Below are 26,079 nucleotides of genomic sequence, written 5' to 3' on the forward strand. Positions count from 1 at the left end.
AATTATTTTCTTAGTGTTCAGGTTTTTATTTTTTTTGGAACTTCCATATTTTTCTGGGAAAAGTGTAATCTATAAGTTTTCTTACACATCTTTTCTTTAAGAACAGCCTCCTCCCGCATTAGGAAATTTATTTTTCACTGACTTCAATATCTGCCCCATGTGATTTCTGGTGGGATAGAACTGGCCCCAGATATATATCAGTCCACTTTGCTTTCAGCTTAATGATGGCTCACTGCTCCCTGTCCCTGTTTCCTATCTTTTTTAATTTCCTGTGTGCTCTGCTGCCCTAGCCCAAGAACTCTTCCACTTTCTTATATGCCAGCCTCTTCAGAAGGGGAAATGGGAATTTGGGCAGAGTTGATTTCTGTGGTTTGTTGCCACAGAATGGTGATGTGTGGGCAGGGGAAGGATATAATTGCAAAGATTACCGCAGCAATGAGGAAATTGCTGGGAAGATCCAGAAGCACAGCCTTTAGGTCATATTATGCTGCTTCTGGAGTATAGAAACTAGAGTTGTAGGGATTATTGAATGAGTTTGTTAGAGATTGGGAATTAGCCTTCTTTGGTTTTAATACATTATGTTGATATCACTTTGAATTTTATGGTATTTTTACCTATGGAGATAGTTGCAATTGCCTTATCTCATGCATATACATATGGATTTTTTTTATTTTGAGGAGTTTTGAAACTTCAGGGAGATCAGGGGAAATGTCTAGTCCTCCAAATTACCGATCACATGTAGAGCACTATTTTAACTATATCACGAATTCTGAAATTGTCTGACTTATCTTTCTTAATTTGTAGTGATCTCAAATCTTTGAACTGTGCTATTTTATTACATTGATTTGTTAATTGTTCTACCATCTACACATATCCAGGCTCACTGTTTAATAAATATTTGCCAACCAGTTTTTCCAAGTTATCGACTTTCCTGCTCAACTTTTTTTTTGATCATCTTCCATTTATTTTAATTCCATATTTTTAGATGCTAGATCTTCATTTTCTTATTTAATTGAAGATTTTCTGCAGATATTTTGCAACACATGTAGCTCTATTTCTATATACCTTGTTTTATATTTTTTGCTTCTGGTTATCTAAGTTCATTTTTAATTACAACATAATATTTACTCATTGTATGAGGATTTTTTTTTTGTTTACTCATTTTTTCCCATCATTTTCTCTAAGGGCAGCTTGGTGGTACACTAGAGTGTTGGGCTTGGAGTTAAGAAAACCTGAGTTCAAATCAAATCTCCAAAACTGACTAGCTGTGTAATCCTGGGCAAGTTACAATCTCTGTGTGTCTGAGTTTTTTCAACTGTGTAATAGGAATAATAGTAGGATCTACCACCCAAAGTTGTTGTGAGGAAAAATGAGATCATATCTATAAAACGATTAATGCAGTATCTGGCATATTGTAGGTGCAAATAAACGTTTCCTTTCTTCCCAATTATTTTACTTTTTATGATTCTTTCCTTTTTCCTTTGTTTTATTACTCTCCCCCCCCTTTTGTCACTTCTTTTTTTTTCTTTGGTGAATTTGGTACTGTTTTAAGGCAATAAATAGGGGTAGCTTCAGTAGCCATGATCATTCACTTTGTCATTTCTTCCTGAAATTCATGTAGCACTATTATTACAGAACAATCTATACAACTCAAATAAGTACAATGGTACTTGTGAGTTTCAGATGACAAATTATTGTTTTGAAGTGACCAGAATTAATGAACATATTTAGAAATATGGGTACAAAGACACTATCATTAGAACTAAACATATAAACAAAAACATGGTACTTCTAGAATTGCATTAGTTTATATGAAAATAGCACAGTAGCAACAGTATTAATTCATATCCTTTTGGAACAATTGAAATGAAATCTATTTAATGCAAGTCCGAGAATAATTCAGTTAAGTATCAGAAATAAGAGAACTCTAGTCATATTAATTGGTGCATTTGAGCAAAATGCCATCCAGTTGCAAGCAACATCTAATAGAGCATATTTTTTCTTAAGAATAAAATTTCTTCTGTAATTACTACCCTGAAAATTACCTAAGGGATCTTGCACTAAAGCTTCAGTTAAAGAGGCCTCACCATGGTCTTACAGATAAAACACACTACAATGCTAACTGACATTAAGTTGATGTTAAGACTAAAGAGTCCAAAGGCCTTATGTGTCTATTCTTTTCATCTTGATTTTGGGTTCATAAGTGAGGTGCACATTTATTTAAAATATTTTTGCATTTGTCTGAACTTAATCATGGTTCTACCATTTGCACAGAAACCTTTCAGATTTAAAAGCTATTTGGTAATATTTGCATCACCCATGATTCAAATATAAAATACAAGAGAGTTTCTAGCCAACTATTATAGATTCTTTAGTTGAAACCACAGATGTGGCATGTAGTGTACATGGTCATGTGTGGATGTTACGGCAGTTGACAAAGATTTCTGTTGTTATTGTGCTGTTGTTATAATGAGGAGTTAAAAATGGAGAAGAGTTGAAGGGAAAAGATGGGCAAAAACAGGAGACACTAAAATACAAAAAATAAAATAAATTCTCTTTCATTTCATAACATTCTTTGAGACTAAATACTTTTTTCATCAGTTGGTTTAACATGATGTCAAATAAAATTTATAGATTTTAACCTTTGCCATAATTGATATTTCCCTTGATATACTTACTTGGAACCCATATGGTATTTCATACTCTTTCCACATAGAGACAAGGGTAAAATAGTTATGGGCATTTCACATTTATTTCTAAACTCAGTTATTCAGAGTGCTTCATTTTTTTTTGTCCAGCTAAGGCCTCCCATATAGCAAGGCAACAGAATCCTTTGGGGATAGCCTGAAAGATAACATTGGCATATGCCAAGTGGTATGACTTGGAATGAGGTGTCCAGAAATGATGAGGGCATCATGAATATATGTACAATTGTATGTGTTAGCATGTATATGTGCCATAATTATTATATATGATATGTTATATACATTTATATACATAGATATGCATATACACGTGCATACATATTTCTCCATTTATGGTAACCACATTTCATGTTGCATCACTCATAATTTATCAATGTTATTCTTCAGGTCACGCCAAAGGATTTTTTTATCTTGCCACATGATATCTCTGAATTGGATCAAAAAAAAACCCCATAGCATCCTAAATAACTGAGTCTAAGGATGAATGTGAAATGATCATGATATATATGTATATTTGCTAGAAATATGAATATTTGCGCACACACACGTAAGAAGACAATAAGCTGTTCCCATCCTGTCTCCTTTCCTTCTCATACTCTTCTTCTTATGTGCAGCCATTTCCACCAGGTGCATATCTGCTTTCAAAGCCCCACGTTGGTTGTGTGGTAGGCCACTAAGAATAGAAAAATTAAGACTGAATTCCTGGCACTTCTGAGTCAGGAATATTTACAAAATGAGGTAGAAGAATCAAATCTTACCTGGAAATGGAAATGAAAGCCAGCTGATGCCGCTCAATAAGCTGTAGTAGAACTGGAATCACCGTCTTCAGTATAAAGTTAGAGTAGAGATTTACACAGAGCTGTCCTAGGTGGGGAGGTGAGATAGGCTCACATAGATCAGATAAGGGGGAAAGAAGGATGAAGGATGTGGTTTCCACCACCCTTGGGCAGTCTGCTCTCCTTTCTGTCTTCTCACGGTCCCTCTCCACTTGAAGCTTGCAGTACCCTAGCCACATTGGCAAAGGCGCTGACGGCATCTCAGCTTCCTGAGAACAGAAACAGTTCAAGCCTTTGAGCCATTTCTTTGCAACTTGCTGTAAGCCTAAGGCTACACGTGATAAAGCTTTCTTTGTGTGTGGTTGTGTGTGTCTGTGAGTGAGTGTGTGTGTGTGTGTGTGTGTGTGTATGTGTGTGGGTGCATGAGAGAGAGAGAGAGAGAGAGAGAGAGAGAGAGAGAGAGAGAGAGAGAGAGGGAGAGAAGAGGAGAAGGGAACAGGAGGAGGGGAGAAAGTTAGTTCAGAAATCCCTTTACTTCCCAATGATTTTTTTTGTCAAACTTTCTTTGAGAAACATTACTGAAATCTTTTGATTTAAAACAAGGCTATTAGGTTAAATCCCTGCATGATACGGTGCTAAGGGACATTCTAGCACCTGTAATGACAACATGCTATTTCAGGTGCATTCTGGTTATACTCTCCCTACACAGTCAGAAAACATTTTCTCTGAGACATGCTGAATCACTCACATTTAGAACAGAAGTTTTGAAACTCTGGCACTAAACCCCAAACCTGGTCCAAGAAAGCTGCTTCTACAGAGAAATGAATAAATACAGTTCTAGGAAAATCCCTTTTCTGAGAAAAGAAGTTTAGAGGGTTTTGAATAATATCCAGGACTGATTGAGTACAACTGCAGGTTGGAGGGCCTTGTTGTTCAAATCACGAGTTTTGTGTACAATGGAAATGTGCCTCACATTGTCAGAGGCATGGAAAAGGAGAATTTATTTTCCAGGTATTTATGTTATCAACAAATTACTTGTTTAAAAGAAAACATTTTCATCTCACTTGTGACATTTAAAGGCCACAGATGAAAAGTTTCTTCCTAACTATGGCAGATTAAAAAATCTCAGTTTTTTTATTCTACTTAGAATCAAATGCTCAGCTTTGCCTTTGAAAGACAGAAGTTAATAAACTGTAATTGTATGAAAGAATGTCCACCTGAGCTTTCTTACCTATTACAAAAAAAAAAGAATGAATGAATGAAAGAAAGAAACTATGGCCCAGGGTTTGGAAATAGTTTGTCCATCATCACCTAGACAGAGTGTGGCAAAGCTCAAATTTGAGCCCAGTCTTTGGACTGCAAGTCCAGTACTTTCTCCACTATGTCAGGCTTCCATGTTTAATAAAGATAGTTACTTCCATAAGAGTAAAAGGAGCAAAACTGATTAGAGGACTGGTCTTGGAGTCTAGAAGACCTGTGTTCAACTCCTACCTTTGACATAAATTTGTTCTGTAAAATCTGATCCAGTCCTGGGTTGTTTTTAAGGCAGATAATTTCTGGAATCCAAGGGCAGTTCCAAGGTAGCACTGGGCTTTCAAATCCACTCCTGAAGAACTATGAACTGAATCAGACCTGTAGACCCAGTTTAAGATGAACTTCAATGTTTACTTGCTCCTTGAACTGCCCCAGTGTTTGAAAGATTTTAAGTCAAATATGGCTCATTTATGAATTTGATTTCATGGGGCCACTCTTGAGCACAAAGAAACTAAGCTGCTAATTCTACCAGAAATTCCTGAGACAGAACTGGTTCTAAAAGGAGTAATACAGATGATATTCTCATAAACTCTCCTCCCAAATTGAGAAGTATGTGGATTACCCTCTATAAAAATGAAAGCTCATGATTTTTTAGAAATACATAATTTTGAAATATTTATGTTTACCATTAAATTACTCCCAGTATCCTTTTCCCTAGCTCTTATCAGTGAGCAGGCCCATATAAAAAATAAAAATGATATTTTTAAAGAAAAAAATAGAAAAAAAATCAGCAGAATTGATTAGTACTTTCAAAAAGGTCCGAAAACATATGCAATATACCACACTCATGGACTTCTCACCTTTGTCAAGGAGTAAGCTGCAGATGTTTTCTTGTATCTCCTTCTTTAGAGCCATTCTTTCTATTTGTAATTTTGCAACATTCAGTTTTGATTGTTTTGAAGCTGTTCTTTCCATCACTTTTATTTATTGCTTCTTGGTTCCTCATACTTCTCTCTGCAACATATCATGTATTTCCATGCTTTTTAATCTTTATCACATCCATCATTTATTTTAGCACATTAATATTCTATTACATTTGTGTACTATAATTTGCTTTGCTGTTCCTTGATTGATGGACATCTACTGTGTTTCCAGTTCTTTGCTGCAATAAAATTGTGCTGCTATAAATATTTTGGTATGTATGGAGACTTTCAATGGTATATATACGGACTCATCATTGAGTACTTTAGCATAATCCTAGTAGTGCAATATCTGGATCAAAGTGTATAGACATTTTAATCACTTATTTGCATACTTTGAAATTGCTTTCCAAAATGCTGCTACTCATTCACAGCTCCACCAACAATGTGCCTAACTTCACAAAATCCTCCAACATTAAGTATTTCCATATTTTGTAAGTTTTTCCAATTTTCTGGCTGTAATGTAAAACTTAAGGGTTGTTTTGATTTGTATTTTTCTTATTATTAATAATGTGAAAGATTATTTCAAACATCTTGTTAAGAGCTTACAATTCCTTTAAGAACTTTTCTTTATATCCTTTGACAACTTATCTATTAAGGAATGGCTTGTGGTCATATAAACTTATATATGCATATACATACATACACATACATAGGTCCCCAAAAGTCTTAGTACAGTTTCAAGGTATTCAAACTTAAAATGGTACTAAGACTTCATATATTAGTCAACTCTACATCTTAGATATTAAAATCCTAATCTGAGAAACTTGAAATAACTATTTTTTCCTGTTTGATCATTTTGTATTCTTATCTTAGAAACATTAACATTGTACACAAGCTTTTCAATTTCATGTAATGATTTATCTAGCTTATCTTTTGTGATTGCTGCTATTACTTGTTTAGTTAAGAATAAATATCTTACCCAGAGATGTGAAAGGTATGTAAGCTGCTTCTCATCTAACTTTTTTATGGTATGATGTTTACTGTCCATTTAGAATACATTGTGGAATATAGCATAGTATGTTGGTCTAAGTCTAATTTCTACCACACTATTTTCCCAGCAGCTTTTTTCAAATAGGGAATACTTTCCTAAATAATTTATGATTTGGAGGTTTATCAAACACTGGATTGTTGAGTTCTATTGTTTATGATTCTTCCTGATTTAGTTTGTCCTGCTTGTCTATGTTTCTTTCTGAACTTCCTTCTACTTTCTTCTGTGCATGTTTTGACTGCTTCAATGACACTTGTTTCTTTCTTTTCTTTTTTACTGGGGAGGGACAACACTATCATTAGCTTCCTCTTCCCAAAAATGTTCTCTCCAAATTAAGAACAAAACAAAACTATAATTCATTAAAATATCTTGTATATATGGGTCCATTCTCCTTTTTTTTTTACTCTCTTTGAGGTATAGGGCTAGTAGTGATATCACTGTGTCAGTAGGTATAGTTTAGTGACTTTGGGGACATAGCTCTACATTCCTTTGCAGAATGATGGGATCTGTCTACCCACAGCTCTTCCAACAATTGTTATTTTTCTTTTTTGTCATGTTTGCCAATCTTATAGGTGCCTCCATTTAATTTCCTCTTACTCTTAACTTTTTTACAATCTAACTTTCAACCACATCATTTAACTGAAATTGCTCTCTGCAAAGTTATTATTATCTCTCAATTGCCAAGTCTAATGGCCTTTTCTCATTCCTCCTTATTCTTCAACTCTCTGAAGTCTTAAACACTGTCAACCACCCTTTTTCCCTTGAAGGTCTTTTCCCTTTAGGTTTTCATCATACTATTTTCTCTTGATTCTCTTCCTGCTTGTCTGACTGTTCCTTTTCATTATATTGTGCTGGATCATTATCCAGATAATACTCATTAATCATGGATATGCCCCAAGGCTCTGTTCTGGGCCTTCTTCTCTTTTCCCTCTATACTCTTTCATGCAGTGTATTTATCAGCTACCATGGTTTCAACTATCTATGCAGATTATTCTCAGATTATTTGTCCAGAACTAAACTCTCTCTTGATCTCCAGTCTTAACATCTCCAATTGCCCTGTGGAATATTTCTAATTGGATGTCCCTTAGACATCTTCAACTCATGTCCAGAACTGAACTCTTTATCTTTTCTCCAAAATCTACCCCTCTTCCAAACTTCCATATTACTATTGTGGATACCACCATTCTGCCAAGTGACCCTCATCTTTTGGACTCACTACCTAGTTGATATCTTCAGCTTCTCATTCTGTACTTCTCATTCTCCTACTCTCATATCTAATCATTTTCCAAATTTTGTCAATTCTACTTTTACAGCGTCTCTTGTATGTGCTCCCTTCTCTCCTATGACACTGCTACTACCTTGGCCCAGTAAGACCTAGACTAGTAAAATAGCTTTCTGGTTGGTCTCCCTGCCCCAAGTCTCTCACCATTCTAGTTTTACCTCAAATCATCTGTAAAATTCACCTTCCTAAAATGCAACAACCACCGCGCCAATACCCCCTCCCCAATGTTTCAATAAATTCCACCTGTTCTTAATTGTCTCTAAGATCAAATATAAAATGTTTATTTGACTTTTAAAGTCCTTGATAACTTCACCCTTTCCTATTTTTTCCCATCTTCTTAACACTTTATTCCCTTCCATGTATTCTGTGAGCCAGTGACACTGGCCTCTGTACTGTTTCTTGAGTAAGACACTTCATCTCTTGACTTTGGACATTTTCATTGGCTCTCCCCCATGGCTTTTCCCCTTCTCCTCTTCTAGCTAGCTTCCAGGGCTCCCTTCAAGTCTCAGCTAAAACCCATTTTTTTTTTCAAGAGGCTGATATCCCTTTAAGCTATTGCATTACCTTTGTTGATTATCTACAAGTTTTGTATACTTTTGTTTGTACAGAGTTGTTTACCTGTGGTCTCTCCCATTTGACTATGAGTTCCTTGAGAACAAGGAATCTTTTCCCTTTCTTTGTGTCCCCAGTGACTAGCATAGTTTTTGGCTTGTTACTTACTGAGTAGTGCTTACTGCTTATTGACTGACTGGTTCTAATGTTAAATGCCTTGGTTTTGTTTGTGCAAAAACCTTTTTTTTTTTTAAATTTTACATAATCAAAACTGTCCATTTTATCTCCCATGATCCTTTTTTCCCTGTCTGGTCATGAACTCTTACCAAATCAATGGTTGCAAAAAGTATTTTCTTCCTTATTTCTCCCATTTATGATGTGACTTTTTATATCTAAGTTACACATGTGTTTGGAGCTTATTGTGAAAAATGGTATGAGAACTTTGTCTAAACATAACAGCCATTCTTAAAGGCAATTTGGCATTATGTCTTAAAAGGTAAAGTATACATGCTGTTTGAAATGGCATTACTGCCACTAGGTCTATATATCTCAAATATATAAAAGAAAGAATAAAAGGATATATATGCACAAAAATAATTATACTAGCTCCTTTTTTTTGTAATGGCAAATAACTAGAAGCTAAAGGGACACCTATCAATTAGAAAATGGATGAACAGATCAGCACATATGATTATAATCGAATATTATTGTGCCATTAAAAGTGAAAAAGAAAAAACCTGAGATTTGTATGAATTGATGCAGAGTGAAGTAAGCAGAATCAAGAGAACAATTTATACTCATCCATATTGTTAAAAATGAGCAATTGTAACATACTTCAGATATCTGATCAATACATACATGATTCTAAAGGATAGATGTTGAAAATTTTCATTTACTCCCTGAAAGAGCAATGATGGAATAACAGGCAGGATGAGACTCACATTTTGATTTTTTTTTGGATGTGGCCAATGTGGGGATATGTTATGCTTAACTATAAATATTTCTCACAAGGGTTTTTTTTTTTTTGGCTAGGCAATGGGGTTAAATGACTTGCCAAGAGTCACACAGCTAGTAAGTGTTATGTGTCTGAGGCTGGATTTGAACTCAAGTCCTCCTGAATCCAGAGCCTGGGCTCTATCCCTGGTGCCACCTACCTGCCCCAAGGGTTTTGTTTTTATGCAATGAGGTAAGAATGTTGGAGGGAGAAAAAAATAAAAATAACTTTGTAAATATAAGTTCTACAAAAGCTGTCTACTGAGTTTCTTAGCAGTTTTTGTCAGAGATTTCCTACCTCGTTAGTTGGAGTTGTTGGCTGCATCAAACACTAGGTTATTATGTCTGCTTTGTCCTGTATATTAAGGACCTGAAAAAGTCCACTGATTGACTTTCCTATTTGAAAAAAAGTATGAAATTGTTTTTAAAGAATTATTGATTTATAGAATAGTTTGAGATCTCATAATATGAGGCCTTATGTTTTCTTAAATCTTTTCATTAATTCACTTTTGAATCTTGAACTTCCAAATGAATTACATTGTTGTGTCTAGTTTTCTAAAGTAATCTTTTAGAAGACTGATTGTTGTGGCACTGAAGAAGTAAGTTAGTTTAGGTAACATTTTCATTTTTATTACACTGACATGGCTCAACCATGGGTAATTATCATCTCTCCACTTGTTTAGATTCATATTCATTTTCCTAATAAGTGTTTTGTAACTTTATCCATCTAGATCTTATGTATCTTAGTAGGTAGACCTGTAAATGTCTTATACATCTGAGAGTTACTTAGAAGTGAATTGTTCCTTTCTATTTCTTCTTGCTAGATTTTGTTGGCAATATATAGAAAGGTTGATACGTTCTATGGATTTATTTTCTGAAATTTTTGTTCTAATGTTTTTGGTTTTTGACTCTGAATGGAGTCCCATATCTGGATTATAATATTGTCTGCAAAATTTGATAATTGTTTCCACAGCCTTAATTTCTTTTTTCTTTGTCTTATTACTTTAATATCTCAAATATATTTCTACCACTATTATCAAACAATAATGGTGATAATGGACACCTTGCCTTATTCTTGCTTTTATTGGGAAGGTCTCTAGTTTATCTCCATTACATGTAATCCTGGCTCTTGGTTTTAGAGAAATATTATTTAACATATTAAGAAATTTAATTTATCCCTATGTCTTTTTAAAGCATTTTAAAACATTAATGGAAGTGGTATTTTGTCAAGAGCTAGCTCTACATGTATTGATATAATACTGTCATTTGAATTATTTATGTTATTAATGTTGTCTATAATGTTTACAATTTTCCTGATATTATAAAAGCCTTGAATTCCTAGTAGAAATCCTACTTTGTCACTGCTTAAATTTTTTTTTTTGGTATGTTAGTGTAGCCTCTGATAATTTTTTATTTAAAAATTTTACCATTGTCATAATAGCTATTGGGATTGTTTTATTCTCTATTTTCTCTCTCCCTGGTTTAGGTATCTAGACTGTATTTATGTTTTAGAATAAATTTTTATGATCTCTTATTTTCTTATTTTGGTAAGCAGTTTCTGTAATATTTAATTAATTTTCTTTGAACGCTTGACAGAATTCACTATAAATCAACTAATCCTGATTTGTTTTTTTGTTTGAAGCTTCATTTATGTATGGCTTAGCTTCTTTTTCTATAATTGCTCATTTAAAGTCCCCATTTCTTATTCTGTTTATGTATTTTAAACTTTTGGAGGTGGTAATGCATTTCATTTAAATAGTTTTGTTGGCATGTAATTGGGTGAAATAGTTTCTAATAATTTTCTTCATTTTGTGCTAATTTATTTCTTATTCTCATTCCTGGGAATTAGAAACCCTTTTTTTTATTAACTTGATTTTTTTTACTAAACTAATTTTAAATACTTTTTTAGATTTATTCATCAATTTTTCCTTCTTTCGGGAATTCAAGTAGAGCTTGTGAAAAACTTAATATTCTTTGAGTCTTTGTAAATGATTCAGAAATATTTTCTTCTAGTTTTGCATTTTTGAGTTCTGTGGTTCTTTAATATTGTTAATTATCAATATTTTATTATTTTTACTCAATTTTTATTCTTTTTTTCTCCTGAATTAGAGCTTTTTTCAGTAAAAGGGTCTATGTACTTCTAGAAGGAAGTGTGGGTCCTTCATTGGTCTTAATCTGTATAAATAGAGATCTGGATGATGAGTACTTGTTTTTCAAAGACAAAAGGAGCAGATTAGAAGGCAGAGCTGTGTACCAGGGCTGTCTACACAGTGTTCTCTGATTATTATCCTCTGAGTCAAAACCCCCCAGGTTCCTGAGCCTTAGTATGGCATTAGAATGACATAGTTCCAGGGTCTAGACTCCCTTGGCTAAACCCTAGTCTAACTCCTATCTCCCTAAGCCCATACATCTCTGTAAACTCCAAGTTTCCTGTTTGCTCCTGAGAAATATGCTCCCAACCCAGCCTTTTCTGTTTGGACTTCTTGCGTAGTGCCCCCACAATGTGTGTAAATAAATAGCTGTTTCTTTGCATGGACTTGGCCTGAGAAAATGCACTTCCTTCAGTTTTTCTTTTGGATTTCTTGATTATTGCTATGTCAAGTACTCTTTTTTTAAAAATCATTCTTGCTCCAGTAGTTTTAAGTGAGTTGAGCTATTCTGTTTCTGCCTACTCTTGAGGGAAGTCTTAATCCATGGAATATAATTCAATTCTTCTTCCTGGCCTTCTTCTGGCTTTTTTAGTCCTCTCAGCTTTTATACCTCCAGATCTGGGGGTTATCTTTAAAGTAAAGGCTAAAGGCCTTTAGTGGCCCCTGACATGACTCCAACGGGCATGTAATCAATCAAATGATGGGGAGGTGTGATACATCTTATTCTCTTCCTTGTGTCCAACATAATGTTAACTAATTATACTCTAACACTCTCCTACTCCTTCCATATCTTTTACAAATTCCTAAACTTCCTCTCTTCTAAGCCAGGAGTCACTCCTTAAGGTAGTAAACAGCTCTTCCTCCAACCAATATATACACCAGAGGGGAAAAAATGACGTTTGCATGATCAAAAGTGTCTGAGAATGATTGGTGTAGATGATTTTCCTTTGGTCTTTGACCAATATCAGAATACTTTTAAATCAAATATTTTCTTGTTTTATATGCAAGAGATAATTATTTAGTCTTTTCTTATAAACCATAATTAAGTGCTTCTTTGTTTTGCATTTTCTTTGTCTTGGTTTTTTGTCTCATTTAATGTGTTTGCTTGTCAAATAACTTGCTTATCTCTGGATTCCTTTGGAATAATTGAAAATACTTCTTTTCATTGAAAATCTATTTTGGTGTTAAATAAGTTAAGCTCATTCATTGCTAATGCCTGGAAGAAGTTGATGGTTTTGGAACGGAAAAGGAGCAAGAATTGGAGACAGAATAGAGACTAAAGAGAAAAAAAGAAAGGGAAGAGGAAGACACAAGGAGAGACTACTTTTGGAAATTGACCATCTCATTTGTCTCTTAAATAATTGGACACACAAGATTGTAATGGAGTTTCCCAACTTTCAGACAGAGTTCAGTTCAATGGGATGATAAAGTTATTTTGTAATGAGATTGACCAGAAATTTTATGTAGGGCATATTTATAAAAATATCCATGAGCCCTGTAATTCTGAACTTTGATGAATCATGAAAAATCTAGCTATCACAACATTCTGGGCAACAAAAATGTCCATGATGAAAAAAGAAGAATCAAAAGAATAACTACAGCAATCATCATATCATAGAATTATATTTATGTTGCAACACCCAAAGTTTTAATTTCTGACAAATAGTTTTAATAAGCTTAATACACATTTATTATATTATATATATTACCAAGAGGCACTTCCAATAATTCTGGCAAAAGAGTACCTTCTGTATAGTGTTCAGGTTATAAAACCATAAAAATAAATAATGTTTATGTAAAAGAATTTTTTTTCTGTACAGCTATTCTATTTTGTACAAAACAACTAAATCACTTCACAACTATTTATGAATGGAATATATTAAATATGATTACATATATTAAGTACTAGATACAGGTAAAAGGAAAACATCTATTTCACCTGTAAAAAAAAAATCACTAAAATAGGCATAATTTGTTTTTGGAGTGTTTCTAAAGGTAGAGAAATTTGGCTACAAGAATATCTGTCTTAAAAAATTTGTGCCCTGTGAATCTTCACTCTGATGAACAAACAAGTTTGTGAAAATGTCACCTTTTGGGAACTCCAAATGAAGCCCCACCACATCCTTTCAAATAGAACTCTCTGGTTTATAGAAAAGCTCTCCAAGTTAAATTCTTAAAATGAATTCATTGGCAACTTTCCATGACATACTGATAGTTTCCACCGACAGCTTGCTACCATGAAAGGTAGCAAATTGGCTAGAAATACCTGAAAACAGGAAAACATCCTTAATACCAAAATAGAAAAAAATCCTACAACAAACAATGCTGATTGCAGATTTCTGTTGTTTCTTGCTTGTTTGGATGTTATTGCTATAAGAATCCAGAAAAAAAGTCATAGCATTATAAATTTAGAAGTGGAAGGGACCCTAGAGGTCATCTTATGCATCCTCTGATTTAAAGATAAGAAAATGATGTTCAGAGAGAATAAGTGACTTGGCCTCATTTGCACAGGTAATTGCAGAGCTGAGATTTGAATTCAGGTTCTCTGACTCCAAATCCAGTTCCCATTCCACTCTGGCATGCTATCAGAGACCAATGTACTTCTGATCACATCTAGGAAGTAGGAAATATCTACATGAGCAGCCAAATGATTTATATTTTCAGTGTTTGTCAAAATATATATATATATATATATATATATATATATATATATATATATATATATATATATACTTGAAATTCAAATATATTATTCATTACTTTGTGAAAATGTTTAAAAATGCTGTCAACCATCAGTGAGAAAAAGGATCACAAAAGCAAGAAAAAAAATTAACACCCATGCAAATATCTTAGACTGATTATTAAACAATTTTAAGCTTTGATAATGACCAAATATACACCAAAGTCAAACTATTGAGTACACCTAATATGTATATATAAACAATTTATATGTTATATAAACATGTGTGAGATATATATGTTATAAATGCTATTTCCCTTTAAATATAACATTCTAGTAATGGATTACTTTCTTAAATTCTTAAAATGAAATTCCTACAATAAAATGTGATCTCACATCATACAAAAGGACAAGCTTAGAATTTTAATAAAAGAAAAGTGAACATTCTACCATCAAACATATTATATACATACCATTAAATACTTCCTTATATTTTACACTAAAGAGATAGGTGGAATGTTAACAGATGCAGAACAAAGCTACTATAATGGCAAAGAAACCCTGTGTCTATAGGTACTTCCAAGAAGCAATTCTTCCAAGAAGTTATGGCTAATTCATGTTGAATACTTTGTAATGGTTCATTGTGGTAAGGGAGGACAATTATGAAATATAGAATATTTAAATGCATTTGGTTTAGAGTAGCATAAAGTCTAAGTCTGATGGAAAAATAGTAGAACAATTTGTCCTGAGAATTTCCTCCAAATTCTTTGTAGCTTTTATTCCCAATTCACACTTTTATTCTTCTCACATAGCTTCTCTTTCTTCCACACCTATGAAAATACATTCTCGCTTCTCACCTTCAAGGCCTGTTCCATCAAACTAAGTAGAAAAGTTAAATATGAGCATAAAAAATGATATTTACTTATTGTAGTTTAGTGATAAGTAATTTTTGCTTGGCATTTGTTTGCCCAATTGTAACTTTGCACCTGAAATCAAAGACCATGTTCAAAATGAGACCTCTTCCTTTTTAAAAGATTTGGCTGTTTCAAGCAAATTAATCAAATGCAATTCTACAATATCTCATTGACCTCAAAGGAAATACACTAGACTACAGCACTGATATTGCTGTTATCTTTTAAATGCGCTGCAGAATTTTAATCTATAATATTACCATTTGATAATACATTTTGCATATGAAGGAAGAGGACATTAAGCTGAAGAAAAACTGCATACTACACGTAATCAAAAGTTGTTTGATCATCTGTTAAAATAAAGGTTAATATCAAACATTCTTAAACCAGTGGATGTAACTATAAGGATTCAAAGGCATTTATTACAATTAAATGGACATAGCATTTTATAATGAAGTCTTGGTATTACAAAGATGAATTTTCTTCAGAACATGCTTCATTCTTTAGGTCATTTAACAGAAGACAAGCAAACTCCTTAATATATTTTGCTTTATTAAAGTTCAGATCTTAGGACTAAAACAGTCTACTTATTCATCTCAAATATTCAATAGGTCTGTTCTCCATTTTTGTTCTGAAGCAGGTATGACAATGCCCAAAGATGCTCAACACCTTATTTTCACTTTGTCAACCTAGTTTTCTTTCTTTTTCTTTTTTTTCCATACAGAGCCTAAGTGTACCAAATAATATGAATAGCAATCATAATTGTGTTTTTTAACTGAGAAAATGTAGCTAATGTAGCATGAAGTTAATTCAAGAAAGAAAATTACAAATTAAAAGTGGTATAGTGAAAGGAATGTTATTTCTGTACCGATTTTCTAGCTCTTTGAATCGAGGAAAGTTATTTAATCTCTCTGGGCCTCTGCTTCCTTATCTGCAAAACAAATGTATTGCACTACAATCCTTCCCAGTTCTAACATTCTGTGATTCTCTGAAAATAGTGCCAGTGCTGCTCATGTGCACTAGTAATATTTTTTTTTAGTGCAATTCCAGATTTGGGGGATTAAAATGAAAATCTGAGAAAGTGCACAATATAACCTACTACTTTTCTCTGTGAAACCACACAAACTCTTGGCATCAAGAAAAGAGTTCATTATATGCATTGTGTACCACTCCAAAATTACCAGATATTCTTAGAGATCGATTTTAGGGGTGCAAGAATGAGAGGCCCTTCCTGGTCCAAAAGAAGACTATTTCAGTTCTAACAGGGATTTTGTGCTCATACCAAATTCATTTAAAAATTTTTCAATTCTATTATATCGTAATTCCCTAGTTATTATTTATGGTTGTTGTTTATGCTGAAATAGCTTTTCCTGACTGTAGAATTTTCAAAAGCTTCCTTATTAAGACTACAGAGCAGGAGAGTTGTTTAAAAGGCCTTAGGATCCTAATCAGTTCCTCAACTGTACTGCACCATTTTCAATCATGTGCAGTATCCAATTCTCAATTTATTTTTTTTTATTCCAACATTAACATATAGCTAGAATGATTTCTGAGGCAGAGTTAATAGGTAAAGTTAAAAAAAAATAATACTGTATCTCCTTAGCATTCTTTCCATTCTCAAAATGAAATTTGTTGGCTAATACCACATACTATGCAATTAGGCACATCAAATTAAATGACTTTGGTATAGACTAGAAAATGCTATACCATATTAACTCAAATTATTAATGCAAAATTTCTCCTTCATATTTCAGTTTTAAGTCCTTTAAGCAATTAAAAAATTATAATTTCACTTTTTAAAATCTCCAAAATTTAGCAAATAGTCTGAGTTAATTCTTTGGTAGTAAAAAAAAAACTTTGAGTCTAGCAACCAAAATTGGAATAATTTCTTCTTAAAGTCCTATGATATCATTTGTAGACACTTTTCATGCCAAAGAGTTAATCTTGTAGTCTTGAACTCCAAAAGTTATGATTACTTCTCAACAAAGCCAGAAAAAGAATTACCCAAGACAAATAGTGCTTTCAAAGCTTCAAAGTGGAAAAGAAGGTGAGATTCAGGTGACCCATGACTGACAACAATTCACTACAATTACCAACAAATTTCACTTAAAAAGATAATGGTCAAAATATTATCAGGAGAAAAAAATGCTTAAAAGCCCCCCAGGAGACAAAAATAAAGGTTGTTATTTCTCTTCAGCAAAACAAAAATAAATAGTGGTTCATAGAATTAATAAAAAGTATCAAAATTACAGGATATTAGTGTTGGAAGGAATGCTGTGGTTCATCTAGCCTAATCCTTGCTTAAATAAGAATCTAATCTATGATACAGCCAAATTGTTGTCTTTCCTTTGTGTGGTAGGCATTATCATCTAAAGCATTGCTTTCTACCTTTGAATAGCTCTAATTTTCAGCAAATTTTCCTCACATGAAGTCTAAACTTGCTGCTTTGCAACATCTACTCATTCATGCAAGTTTTGTTCTCTGGGGCCGCGCCAAAAAAAATCCAATTCCTCTTCCATATTAGAGCCCTTCATAATGACATTAACATCACCTCTTCACTCCACCTCCAAGCCTTCTCTTCTGCTTCTGTTTCCTTCAAACAATATCATCTTTCAGTATTTTATTATCTCTGCCCTTGTTGAGATGACTTTGATTGTCCTTCTTGAGTCATATTACTTGGAATTAAATATAATACTACAGAAGTAATTTGACCATGGTGATGTGCAGGTATAGCATAACATCCTTTGCCCCAGGGACTATGTTTCTCAATGAGAACGTTATTTTGGTTGCCATATTACACTGTTGATTGCTAGCAAAGTTTCAGCCAACTAAAACACCCAGAATCTTTTTAGATGCACTCTTTTCTTGTCATGCCTCCCCTAGTTTATATTTGTGAAATTCATTTTTCGAGGTTAAGTCTAAAACATTAAATTAATTATATCTCATCTTATTGAATTTGCTCCAACAATTTAACCTATTGAGATCATCTGGGGTCCTGATTGTCATCTGGTATGTTAGGATTTTAGTTGTCTGTAAATTTAACAAGGGTTTCATCTATTAAAAAAAAGAGTAAAACTATTTAAATCTCTAGTGAGCTCCACTGGTAACTTCATTCTACCATGATACTGCACTTTTAATGACTACTCTGTAACTCAGTTCTCAAGACAACTAATTGTCTCTCCTAAATATTTTCATTTTGTTCACAATAGCAAGAGACTCTTTGTCAATTGTTTTCATAATATTAAGAACAACTGTCTCTCTATTATTTCTATCATCTGCAAGTGTACTAAACCCTTCAAAAACAAAAGGAAATGGGATTAATTTGGCATGATCTCTTTTTGCCAGAGCCATGTTGGCTGGTTCTTGGCAATCACCTTTCTTTTTTAGATGTTCGCTAAGCATTCCTGTAAAAATACATCTAGAATTTTGCCAGGATTCAAAGTTGAGCTTATAATTTGTAGACTCCATTCTTTGCCCTTTTTTTGAAAAGCAGAATAACATTTGTCCTCCAGTATGTGGAACTTCTCCCATTTTCCATGATTGTTCAATTATCGGCTGCAGTTGAGCAGTCATAATCCACCAGTTTTTATTTTTTGTTTTTCAGTATTCTGGAAAGTCCAGGTCTGGTAACTTGAACTTATTTGCAAAGGAATCCAGTTGATAAGAGATTTGTTAAGAAAATATAGATGAAAGAAACACAATTTCATTTCAGAATGCAGTCAATCCTCAACTATCTGAAGATGTGCCCATCTGCCTTCAAATTCTTGTGGATATTATTATCTATGCTATATAACAAAATACTTCACTCTATTAAACATGTGCAAAAATGTGCTTTACTCTAATCTAGAAGTAAATTAACATATTCACAGAAATAAGTTTTAAGCTATTTCCATGAGCCAGTAGCATCTCTGTCATAATGGAGTGGAAATCAGCAAATGAATTGAAGAAGGGGCAGGATATAGAATCAAGACAATCTGAATTTTATAGCTTATTTTAATTATTGTTTGAAATAATGTGAATTCTGTAAACACTGGATATACCTATCTAAAATTAAACATAAAACATTTTCTAAAACCAAATGTAATTTTTTTTGGATTTTTACCATTTACTTCTCTCTAGTAATGTGGATAATTGAGAGTTGACTACATAACAATCAAAGTCTCTATTTGTTAATCATTTCAAACCTTAACCTTTATTTAGAATGAAAATTTGTATAAATTTATTACTTAGAAAATACTTTAAATTTCTTTTTTTTTAAATTATTACTTAAACAAGTGTTAGGTCTCATCCCCCCAGCACAACTTTTACACTTAAATGGACTTTTAAGGCTGAGACAATGGGGACACATAGGAATAGAGTGAAAATTCATTATAAGGCATATGTTACATATAGTAATTTCAAACCAACGTTTTATATTTCTGGGTTTCAATGTGAACACTGTAGATGAAATACAACTCTTTTTTTTTTAACATGACTTCACTGACTGGGCTTCTGAGGGGGGAGGTAAGTCCAGGACAACAAGTAAAAGATAACAAGAATCAAACAATCTTCATTCACAAAAGTGTATACAATTTTTGTTGCCTGATGTTGGATGCTCGCTCTTATGTGATGAAGACTGACATACATAAATTTCTGAACAAAGCTAATGTCTTCATCTTTTACTCATATCAAAACCGTGTTTACATATTAATTATAAAAATAAACAAAAAGATTGTTTACAGCTAAAATTCTAGTCTTGGGAAATTTTTATAATTGTTTCATGGTAGAAACCACTTTCTGAAGGTCCTAAGAGTCCTCATTCATCTAGATCAGTTACAGTAGATAGTGATTGAAAAGAGGTCCTAATAGCACCCTGGAAGTGATTTTTTTTATTCAATTTAAAGCAATCAATTATTATCAACTTTATCTGTATCTCTTTTTAGAGTTTATATAAAGAATGAGCCTTTTAATTAAACTGATTAGAAATCCCTTCATTAATAAGACCTGAGTTTGTCTAACTATACCTACAAATAGATGCTTATAAAAACAGAATCAATTGCAATAGATATACTGGCACCATAGGAAATAGCTGAGGGAAATGGAAATACGCATCAATATTACTTTGTCACCAAAGGAAAATATTAGACAATATCCCTAGGACCAAATTTGGAGTTAATTGCATTAGTATGAAAACCATCATGGATATATTTGTGCATACTATATTTACCAACCAATTTCTTCCTTTGTTAAAGAACTGTTTTTCTTTCAGAATAACTTCTAAATATAATTACTTTGCTTCGGTCTGAAGAATGAATTTTGGGGAAGGACTATTTACAATCCCTATTTATAATACCTTCCCATGATTAATGAACTTCTTAAGTACACAGGCAAGTTGGAAGATGAAGACCATTGCTTGGCCATCTGCAATCTGACATTTCTAACTTGTATTAAGAAGCAGCTTTGTACTTTTGGTAAGACCATCTCCCTGTCTATTTACCCAATGTACTACTTTCCTAGACTATACCTGTTGGCTTTATTTTCAGTTTAGAAAACACCTAAAAAGTCACTTTTAGTAGAATATCAGAAGCAATGGCTGGGAAACCACATTAAAAAAATCTACCTACACAGTCAAATGCTTAAAGTCCCTGTAAGAAGCATATTGGATTCAGAATAATTTGTGAAAAAAATAAAGCCATTTGACCATCATGTCAAGGAGAATCAAAACAGTACACTTCAATAGTAAAGATGTTCATAATTAAAAAAAGAGAATACTGAAATATTTGAAATCTATTCTAGTGCTTTAGATAAACATTTGCTTCACATCTGTTTTCTTCTATTCCCCCTCTCATAATGTGAAAATAGTGGAGAAATGGTATTTTCTACTATTTATTTCATTGCCTATTTACAAAAACACTACAGATCATTGCAAAATCATTGATTGAGGAGAATAGATCTGTTTATGAGAAATAAAGGTATTTTATGCAAATATTTGCTTCTATGAATAATGGAAAAAGAAGAGACAAATAAATGTATTTATAAGAAAACAAATTCTATTTTCTTTTTTGCATTGTCAGCAGGTCCACAGAAAGCATTATGTGATAAACAAAAAAACGAAGGGAGACAGGGACTTAGTAAAAATTACCTTTTAGATGAGTTGACTAATACCTAATTATCTTCTACCTTAGAAAATATGGAAAGCTAATTCTTTTAGTGGGCAAAAATTACTGGCAAATTTTCAATGGATATCAGTATAGCTGGCATAAACTTCTCACATCTTTGATTCTAACTCAGAATACAAAGACCAGTGTAGCCACAGGGCTCTATGCTAACCATGCACAACTTTATCGCTGGGGTTGGAGATGGCTACAATGTATAAAACTGGTGATAAAAAAATAACTTTATAAAAATGTGTCCCTTTTCCCCTTTTATTTTCTTAAGAGTATACTATCTACAAGGCCAAAAAAATTCTTCATATTTACACCATAACAACTAATTATTGACAAATATAATATTTTATGAAATAAAATATATCGAAAGTGAGTACTAATTTTAAAAAGGGGTTTGGCTCACAGCATAAACAAGTGTGGAAACAACAACAACAATAAAACAAAAAAAAAACCTCAATAACAGGCCCAATCTCTATACAATTTCCTTCTTTGTTAAAAACAACACACTGGTGTACCCAAAGCCTGGAAATCGAAGCTAGATAACCCATATCACACAGCAGGTGTAATGCTACTCTTTCATGCTGGGTAGTTGCAGTTTTCGCTGGCTCCTCTAATAAGCCAATCTTTATTAGTTACTAAGATATAAAACTTCCACTGTAATTTAAGAACACCACATAAGCAGTTAGAAACATTTCATTCTTTATAGCTGTGTCCTAAAACATGCTTAAAAATTTATAAGAAATATGGAAGTCATGGGAGAATAATTGCAAAGATGTAATTTATTCTCTAGCCTACTGTCTATCCCCCCCCCCTTCTTCTGCATCTGGCTAGAATAATAACCTGATTAGATGATTTGATCACAGGTCTTTCCTTAAATAATAAAGAATGCTATTTTGTCTTCATCTGTTGCCTTAACCCTTGGTAAACAGACTGCTTGTACGCACTATTTTTCCTATGTTCATTTGGCTAAAGTGTATGTAAAGCACCTGTGCTCCCATGGGTTTGAGGTTGGTTATAGCATGCCTCTAAAAGGCGTAAGAGCAGTATTGCCAGTGACATGGCCCTGGCAAGAAGACAGCAGTGAGTGCACCTTCTACTGCAAGGGGAGATTTTATTGCCTCTCAAAACAGAACATCTATTATAGGGTCTGCTTCCACATCACTACAGATATAACTTTCTTAATACTGGCACCTTATGTTTGTTCACATGTGCTGAATCGCATGTTATAGCTAATCTACTAAATTCTCAACGATCACTCTCTTTCCCCTACACACACACTCTAGCATACCCTTTCCCAGCTCCTACCCCCATGCACACACGTGTACCTGCACACACAAATGTATCAGGTAGCACAATTCCCTTTTATGACTTGCACTATAATAGTGACCATTATATATTTTATATGAATGTCGCAGAAGTGTACAGACAATAACTCTGGCTCTGTGTGATTATATGTGTGTCTGTGTCTGGGTGTTGCATGTGTGTGTTCATACACACAGATGCATATATTTCTTCCTTAAATAAAAAAAAATTGTGGAAGCCAGTGTTGCAGTGAGAAAGCTTCTCTGAGCATATGAGTTTAAGCAATGTACCTCACTGAAAAAAAAGAAGAAACAACAACAACAAAAAAAAACACAAACACAAACAAAACACAAAATCCTGACAAAAACATTCCAAGTGAAACAGCCATTGGTGTGTTATCCCACATTTCTACAGTGTTGTGTCTAAATGTTGTGCTGGCTTGCAAGGAGTCTGTGCACAAGTCAATCTGGCTTAAAGTAATGCTTGGTGAATTGTCATTGGGTCAGATTTGTAGCTGTGTTCTCTCCTTTTGGTTTCCCTTTTTCTTCCTCCTCTTCCTGGATTGCCTGGATTTGCTCTGAGGATTGATGTAGGGTGGATTTTTCTAGACTTAGCTTTTCCATCCCACTGCCTAGTCGTTGCTCATCTTCAATGACTTTCTTCCACATTTTATGGTTTTGAAGGAGGTGCTGAGTTATTTGGCAGTAGATTTTCCTCCTTTTGAACGTCTGCTGTCCTGAAAAATATTAAGACCAATTTTGGGCTCAGGGAAGATTAAACATAATATTCATTATCACTCTATCTTTCATTTAGTTTGCTGACAAGATTTTAGTATTGTCTGGTTATATGTGTTTTTTCATACTTAACTCAGGGTTGCATGTTCCAGGTATAGAAGAGAACATTATATTTAGGGACCATGATCTAGTTATGAAATTCCAATATGTGAATATTTGAAATTTTGTATATTTTATGCACATTGGTTTGTAAGTTTCTGTATAGAAATAATAAAGAGGACATTTCTATGTGCCCATTAGGAAATGCAATTAAGTTCAGTTTAATAAACCTGGTTATCTTTAAAACGTGGCTGAATGAGGCAGTTACATCTTTTACTCCAATAGCATAAACCTATTAACAAGTGCCTTTTTTAGGCTTTCAACTATGCAAAGATGCTATTCATTTCAGATTGGCCAGGATATTTTAAATACTAGTAATTAATAGCCAAATGCTAACTGTAGCTACTTTGGTACGTTTTAATTTATGACTGTCACATCCAAACTCCACTGAATATGAGATAACCCTCTCTTTTGGACTGTTTCCTGGTTCTGTATTCTAAATATGAGAATTTCATATGGCTTATCCACTGCAAAAAATTAACAAGAAATTCTTATTTAATGAAGAAACTATAACAAAGAAAACCAGTGAAAGTTATAAGAATTACAGGAATAGAAATCTGGGTTCTTAAGTTTTAGTAAAATCTTGAACTGAATGTCCTGTAGATATCTTAAGCTAAACATGTCTGGAATTGAACTCATTACCTTCCTTCCTCACCCCCTCCCCAAAACTGTCTACCTTCCTAACTTTACTTACTATTGTTCAAAATGTCACCATCCTCTCAATCTCCTGGGCTTACAACCTAGGTGTCATCCTTCATTGCTCACACTCAACCCTGCCCCATATCCAATCAGTTATTCAGTCCTGTTGTTTCTATCTTCATAACATCTCTCAGAAATGCTTCCTTTTTTCCTTTGACATTATAACCACTATAGTGCAAAACTCATCATCTCATGCACGGACTACTACAATAGTAGCAGTTGCCTGCCTCAAGTGTCTTCCCCACCTCCAGTCCACCATCTACTACAATGTCAAACAGATCTTCCTAAAGCATAGGTTTCTCCCCATCCCCCATGCAATAAACTTCAGTAACTCACTTTTACCTTTCAGGATCAAATACGAACTCCCGTGTTTGCTTTTGAAATATCCTTCTTACCTGTCCCCTTCCTACCTTCCCAGTTTTCTTATACCTTATTCCCTTTCATGTACTCTGTGCTCCAGTGACACTGGCTTCCTTGATGCTCCTGACACATTAACACTCCATCTTCTCACTCTTTCTCTCTCTGTCTGCAATGCTCTCCCCTTCTCAATTCTACCTCCTAAGTTTCTTTAAGTTTCAGTTAGAGTCTTACCTTCTGCAAGAAGCCTTTCCCAGTCCTCCTTAATCTTAGTGCCTTCCTCCTGAGGCTACCTTTAATTTATCCTGTATATGTCTCACATACTTGCTTGCACGAGGTGCTTCTTAAAAGCATGGACTGCGTTTTTCCCCCTTCTCTTTCTGTGTATCCTCAGTGCTTAGCACAGTGTCTAGTTACACAGGGGTGGGGAACCTGCTGCCTCAAGGCCAAATGTGGCCCTCTATAGGTCCTCAAGTGTGGCTCTACTAAATCCAAACTTCACAGAACAAAGATTCATCAAAATCAGTCAAAGGGCCCCATTTGGGGGCCTAGATGGCCACATGTGACCTTGAGGCAGCAGGTTCCCCACCTCTGGTCTAGTACATAGTCGGTGTTTAATAATTGCTAACTAATTGAGAGTAATCAACCAAACAATCAATTGAGAGCAAATGTCTTGATTGTTCTATCATTTACAAGGCAAATTTTTCGTGGAGGAAAGACTCAGAATCAGTTAGGAAAGGCAGTACAGTTAAATCTTTCTAAGAAACTATCGATATGTGAAGGTAACAGAAAAAAAAAAAGAATTGTATAGGAGATAGTTTCCAAATTACTTCCCTTTTCTGGGTAGCCCTGTTTCCTCATTTGTAAAATGAAGGGTTTGGGTTAGACCTCTAAAGACTTTTACAGATCAAAATCCTATGCTTTTCTTCAATGAATTTTATTATATTATGAAGTACCCTATTATTACATATTGGCCCGAATAGTGTTTACCTCCCCTCAGCTATGGCATGTAACACATATTATAGGTATGGCATGTAATTAGTGCTATTTCTGTGTGTGTATGTATGTATGTGTGTTTGTGTGTGTTTTCTTTTCCAAGTGATTTCATGTTTAGCCTGTAGTCTATACTTAGAGGTGGCTAATATCTGAACCAATATAGTATACCTGAATTCAGATCATTCTCTGGTTAAAGAAAGAATAAAAGTAAATTATTTGGCCCACCTACACACATACAGTCATAACTGTAGGAGACATTCTGCTGCTAAAAATGTCAATTTAAGCTACTAATGTTTTGGAAATAGATTTCTGATGATTAATTTATTAACACAAAGCTCAAATGTTCTTTTTCTTTTCCATGAAGCATATTTAGAAAGGAATGGTTTCCTTGTTACTGATGTAAAACTTCAGC

General features: G+C 33.8%; 2 protein-coding genes across 2 annotated transcripts in view; both read right to left on the reverse strand.

The window, feature by feature from the left end:
- Window positions 1-3,912, reverse strand: part of SLCO1C1 (solute carrier organic anion transporter family member 1C1) — a 106,543-nt gene extending 102,631 nt beyond the window's left edge. The window contains exon 1 of the mRNA XM_020994412.2: window positions 3,464-3,912. The gene's annotated coding sequence lies outside the window, so the exon portion shown is untranslated. The remainder of the gene's footprint in view (window positions 1-3,463) is intronic.
- A 10,853-nt stretch (window positions 3,913-14,765) lies between these two features.
- PDE3A (phosphodiesterase 3A) overlaps window positions 14,766-26,079 on the reverse strand; it is a 382,388-nt gene continuing 371,074 nt past the window's right edge. The window contains exon 16 of the mRNA XM_020994229.2: window positions 14,766-23,458. Within this exon, the coding sequence (XP_020849888.1) occupies window positions 23,217-23,458 (242 nt within the window). The 3' untranslated portion in view covers window positions 14,766-23,216. The remainder of the gene's footprint in view (window positions 23,459-26,079) is intronic.

The sequence above is a fragment of the Phascolarctos cinereus genome, unplaced genomic scaffold, assembly GCF_003287225.1.
Source record: "Phascolarctos cinereus isolate Bilbo 61053 unplaced genomic scaffold, phaCin_HiC Scaffold_1;HRSCAF=81, whole genome shotgun sequence".
Lineage (NCBI taxonomy): Eukaryota > Metazoa > Chordata > Mammalia > Diprotodontia > Phascolarctidae > Phascolarctos > Phascolarctos cinereus.